Genomic DNA, 6000 nt, shown 5'->3' on the forward strand with positions numbered 1-6000 from the left:
CCTATTTAAAGCAGAAAATCCAGGTGAAGGAGAAAAAACCAAAAATAAGACTTACAAAGTTCCCTGATAAGCCATTATGTTTCCTCCCCAGAGACCTAAGGGGACTGCCATTATCATTCTGATTTGAGCAAGTTCCAAGAGTTGGTGATGGACAGGGAAGGCTCATGTGCTGCAGTCCATGGGGTCACAAAGAGTCAGATACAACTGAGCGACCAAACTGAACTGAACTGAATGTAAAAAATTGGCTTCCCTGGTGGCTCAGTGATAAGGAATCCACAACCCAGTCCAATATTCTTACCTGGAAAACCCCCACGGACAAAGAAGCATGGCAGGCTACAGTCCATGGGGCCTCAAAGAGTTAGACACAACTTAGTGACTTAACAACAATAACAATGTAGAAAATACTAATAATTTTGGGGACACAAAGAAGTTGACACTATGTTCCAAATAAATCTCACCTGCAGCAATCTTAGTTTTCGTCTTCTTTCATAATCTTCCTTTAAAATGAAGGCTTCCTCATTAGGACTCAATCTCAGCTTGCCAGCATTCACTCCCTTTCTTTTCATTTTCATGTAGTACTTTAAATATGAAGGTTCTGCATTAAAAAAAAAATATATATATATATCTATTAAAAATAAGACAGTAAAGATTAGAACACTTTTTAAAGGGCTGTAAACATGAAATGATTTGGGTAAACTAAGTTCAACTTATTTATAAATAGCAATCATTAATTCAGCACTTAAATTGGTAGTTCTCAGATGGGGAGAAAGCAGTTTAGTGGTAAGTAAACCATTTCAAGCATTACTTGATGGACTCTGTGGGAGAGGGAGAGGGTGGGAAGATTCGGGAGAATGGCATTGAAACATGTAAAATATCATGTATGAAACGAGATGCCAGTCCAGGTCCGATGCACGATACTGGATGCGTGGGGCTAGTGCACTGGGACGACCCAGAGGGATGGTATGGGGAGGGAGGAGGGAGGAGGGTTCAGGATGCGGAACACATGTATACCTGTGGTGGATTCATTTTGATATTTGGCAAAACTAATACAATTATGTAAAGTTTAAAAATAAAATAAAATTCAAAAGGAAAAAAAAAAAAAGAAAGCTGAGCGCGAAGAATCGATGCTTTTGAAAAAAAAAATGCTGTCTAACAATTGTTAAATCATGAAAGTTTGCTGAAAAGATGTTTTCTCAATTACAGCCATTTATAATATTGAGGACTTGACAATAAATTTCATATTAAAAAAAAGAAAAAATGCTTCCTCATCTGTGGCAGATTATTGTTTACCTGTAGTATGTGGGACCTGACTAACTCCTACTTGAGATTTCCAGAGTTTACCCAGCTTAAATACAGAAAACCACAAAGATTTCAAAAAGTGTGTTAGCGCAGAATAAATGCTTCAAAATTACAGTTTAACACTAGAACTCTGATAACTTGTACATAACCAGCGAGACTACTATACTGCAAGGGCTCCTGGCTCATATTTCAGCTCCTAGTCTGTGATATATAATATGATCACCAAGTGTCATTGTATCTTAGGGAATCACATTAACCCCTCTACAGTAAAACAACTCTTCAGTAATTGGTGGTGTGATTTTTAAATGAAATCATTAAACAAAACTCCTAGAACAAAGTTATGTTTTTAGGTTCAGTCCAGGGTTTAAGATTCCTAGATCTAGTCTTCTATTGCTCCTGTTTACACTCAGGTGTTCTCAACCACGTCTCTAGATTATAACATGCCCCAATTTGGGGAAGTCTGGCAGGGAAAAAACGAAAGAATTTAAGAATCTATAGTTTTTATAAAATTTAAAAACCCTCCCCAGGTGATTCTGTATCTCCTTGTTCCCATTATTGCCATTTTCAAAAATTAGACACTTCAAATCAGTACATAACCATGATTTCATTTGAGATCAATCTCTTTACAATGACCAGGAAGGGAAATATGGTAACCAAACACTTAAATCTTTCTGAAGATAGTTTTCTGTTGTTGTTGTTGCCCCATTTGACTTGTGAGAATCCTAGTTCCCTGAGCAGGGATCAACCTGGGCCCCCTGCAATGGAAGTGCTGAGTCCTTATCACTAAACCACCAGGGAATCCCCTTCTGCAGCCAGCTTAAGCAGCACTTCCCTGTGAAACTGCCCTCCAGTGATTCTTGCTCCACCTGCCTGTCCCGACCTGCCTTTCCATAAGAAATGTTACCCTCACATTCATATGAGGACTAACCTATGCTGCCTTGATATTACCTTCCTCTAGTTTTTCATCAATAACTTGCCCTTTCTAATTAGATTCCTTAACAATAAGGATAGAGGCTCTGGTTTTGTTGTTTTTTTTTAATATCCAAATTAACCACGAATAACCACCACCACGCAGTATTTCACATACTAAGGATAAATACTGTTTTCACTCAGGTGTACAAATAGCGACCAGAAGAATTTGGGGTTATCTAATAGGAACTAAGGGCTTTCCTGGTGGCTCAGTGGTAAAGAATCTACCTCTCAATGCAAAGATCTGGGTTTGATCCCTAGGTTGGGAAGATCTCCTGGAGAAGGAAATGGCAACCCACTACAGTATTCTTGCTATTCTTGCCTGGAAAATCACATGGACAAAGGAGCTTAGCAGGCTACAGTCCATGGGGTTGCAAAAGAGTTGATACATGACTTACTAACTGAACAAACAAAAATAGAAACTAAAACTTTTTCACTGAACTCTCCATCAAAAAGAAGGCAGGAATGATCTTATTCATGGTTGTATGTGCAGAGCCTAAAAGCTGCTTTGCTCCTAAGTAGGTCCTTCAGTGTGCTGACTGAATGAATGACTCATTCAATGAGTTAATTCATATAAAGTGCTAGATAGGTATATGTGGTCACTGTTACAACCTGATGACAAAAAGGAATAACTGCTTACATGTGAAAAATCTTTTCCAGCTGAAACCCACTCAGCTGATATTCACAAGGCTTTGGTAATGTACTCTGAAAGTGCCAACCAACCATTCTCTATTTTAGACAAGAATCAAAGGCCTCTTAGGTTATTGACCTGAGTGACAATATCTACTGGCAGAGCCAAGAAAAGAATCTGATGTTTCTTATATATGGCTCCTAACTTTCTGAAATGCTAAAATATAGGGAATAAGGAAAATTTTGTTTAAGCCTGTATTTTTTGCAAGAGGGGATTGACAAGAACTAAACAAAGAGACCCAACAAAGGTCCGTCTAGTCAAGACTATGGTTCTTCTAGTGGTCATGTATGGATGTGAGAGTTGGACTGTGAAGAAAGCTGAGCACCGAATAATTGATGATTTTGAACTGTGGTGTTGGAGAAGACTCGAGAGTCCCTTGGACTGCAAGGAGATCCAACCAGTCCATTCTGAAGGAGATCAGCCCTGGGATTTCTTTGGAAGGAACGATGCTAAAGCTGAAACTCCAGTACTTTGGCCACCTCGTGCGAAGAGTTGATTCATCGGAAAAGACTGATGCTGGGAGGGATTGGGGGCAGGAGGAGAAGGGGACGACAGAGGATGAGATGGCTGGATGGCATCACGATTTGATGGACGTGAGTCTGAGTGAACTTCGGGAGTTGGTGATGGACAGAGAGACCCGGCGTGCTGCGATTCATGGGGTCGCAAAGAGTTGGACACGACTGAGCGACTGAACTGAACTAAACTGAAACAAAGAGAAAACAAGTAATCCTGTAATCCTCAATTTCCTTTTCTAGAGGATTACAGGAACAAGCATATGTTTGTTATTTTTACCTAAGCTGTGACAGAGTAACTGTTTTTTCTTGTATATCATTATCTTAATTTTTACACTTGTTTGGAAATAATCTGATTTAGTATTCCCAGCTTCTCTAAATGTCAACCACAGTACAACCACCAAAACCAGGAAATTAACACTAGCACAATACTTTTAGCTAATCTACAGACCTTATTCAAATTTCATCAATAGTCCCACTAATGTCCATTTTCTGGACCAGGTCCCAAGCCAAGGAAAACATATCCTTTGACTGTTGTGTCACTCTGCATCCTCAAAGAAGTAGATGCCAAAATGGGATGAAACCCACGAGGATTTTATTAGGGGAAATGCCTGTGTGAGGGAAAATGGAGAGGGAGGTGGTGAAAGCTAGGAGTGTTTCAGACTTTCATGCAAATCTGCCACTGAGTGAAGGAGGAAGGCAAAGTTGGGTAGATGACCCTTAAATGGTGCAGTCTAAGGAAGCTTCAGGAAGATTGCTGGGGAGTCCTTAAGCCAAAATCCCTTGTGTCTCAGGAACAGGCCTGCCTTCACATCCACCCTATGCTGTCATTAACTAGGAGCAGTCTATGGGAGGCATCCATGTAAACAGATTTCAGAACGCAGGGGCTGAGGGTCTATAAATCATGTTCTAATGGCTAGGCTGTTTTGTCTCCTTCAACTCCTCTAATTTGAGATGTTCCTCAGTCCTGTCACCCCTTCCTCCATCTTGACATTTTAAAAAGATGCCAGCCAGTTATTTTGCATAATGTCCCTCTATCTAGATGTGTTTAATCCCTTCCTATAGTGAGACTGAGGTTATGCATTTTTGGCAAGACCACCACAGAAGTCATGACGTACTCTTCTCAGCACATCACACCAGAATGAGTTTTGATCTCTTGATTAAGAAGGTGCCTAACAGGTTCCTCCACTACAAACACCATTTTTTTTTAAAGAATTTGGTGGAGAGATAATTGAGGCTATGTAAATACCATGTTCCCCACCATATTTGCCAACTAAATTTAGTATCCACTGATGACCACCTGAAACAATGTGTTTTCTGCTTACATTATTCCTTCTACACTTACCAACTGGAATCCTACTTAAGGAAGTTTCACCCATTCCCTCACTTTAGTATTTATTCATATCAATACAGATTTTCAAATTCTAAGTACTGTTACTGACAAATAATAGAGGTGATACTACTTATCTTTCAAGACTGTCCTGAGGATTAAATGGCAACGAGCACCTCTTAATCACCTATATTAGGAAGATGCGGCTTCAAGGCCCAATTCCACTTGAAGCAAAGACACTTAAAATCACTTTGTCTCACTTCCTTGAAATATATAAGCGGAGTATAATATCTTCTCCAACAGGTTGTTCTGATTGTATGTCTTAGTAAATATAAACTGCCAGATATTTTCTAAATTTTAATGACTCTACCGTTCCCCATTGTTTTACAAAACAGACGTTTGCGGCAGAACTTAGTATCTAAGAAATTAAAGGTGAGAGACACCAAAAGAGAGCATGCTCTCTGCATGAAACGATTCCAAGCTGGGCTCTTAAACGGCTCCCAGGAGTGAGGCCGCTCGGCGGGTGACCTGGGGGCAGGACGCACCCAGGAGTTCTGCAGTCGGACCCCGCAGACCCTTCCGGCCGCCCCGACTTGGAAGCTCAGGGCCCCCGCGAGGCCCGACCCCACGGGAACGCGCATGGCCGGCTGCGCCAAAGGCTCCGGGGCGGCCTCTCACACGGCGCAGGCGAGGCCGTGAGGGGACGCGCGCCCCGCCGGCCTCGTGCCCGGCCTCTGTGGAGAGCCGCGGGCCGCTGCGAGTGCGTCCCCCGCCGCAGCACACCCCCGGCTCCTCGCCTCGCGGAGAAGTGCACGCTCGGGGACCTTGGGAGGCCAGCGCCTCTGTCACTCACCAGGGAGACGAAAGCCCGGCCTCAGGAATCGCGGCTCAGACACAGAAGGCCCGGCGGCCCGCCCCACAGCTGCCTCCGAACAGCCGTTCGGACGTGAGCGAGGCGGCCATCTCCGAGCCGCCGTCACTTCCGTCATTCAAACCGCTCGGCAGTGGCGCGGCCAGGCCGCGGGAAGCGCCGAGCCCCGCCCCGCCCCGGGGGCCGTCGGGACGGCCGTGGCGGAAGCCGCTCGGGGCGCTCGCCCCTCCTACGTGGGGCCCATTATTTCTCGTGTCGGGCGTGGCTCGGAGGGTCTGCTTTACGTCTCCCGACAGGCTCATCTTACAGATCCGAGACAGAGGTCCAG

The 6000-nt window shown here is 43.5% G+C and overlaps 1 protein-coding gene across 11 annotated transcripts in view; it reads right to left on the reverse strand.

Annotated features, from left to right (window-relative positions):
- CEP295 (centrosomal protein 295) overlaps nucleotides 1–5785 on the reverse strand; it is a 53581-nt gene extending 47796 nt beyond the window's left edge. For 10 of the 11 annotated variants that reach the window (XM_024987480.2, XM_059883200.1, XM_010820786.4 and 7 more), the window contains exons 1-2: nucleotides 5655–5785; nucleotides 459–595 (exon numbers count right to left, since the gene is read on the reverse strand). In XM_024987480.2, the coding sequence (XP_024843248.2) occupies nucleotides 459–572 (114 nt within the window). In that variant the 5' untranslated portion in view covers nucleotides 573–595; nucleotides 5655–5785. Of the gene's footprint in view, nucleotides 1–458; nucleotides 596–3284; nucleotides 3663–5654 lie in introns of all 11 variants that reach the window. The other variant, XM_059883201.1, reaches the window with a different exon arrangement.
- Between the last annotated feature and the right edge of the window lie 215 nt (nucleotides 5786–6000).

Source organism: Bos taurus, chromosome 29 (assembly GCF_002263795.3).
Source record: "Bos taurus isolate L1 Dominette 01449 registration number 42190680 breed Hereford chromosome 29, ARS-UCD2.0, whole genome shotgun sequence".
NCBI classification, from domain to species: Eukaryota; Metazoa; Chordata; class Mammalia; order Artiodactyla; family Bovidae; genus Bos; species Bos taurus.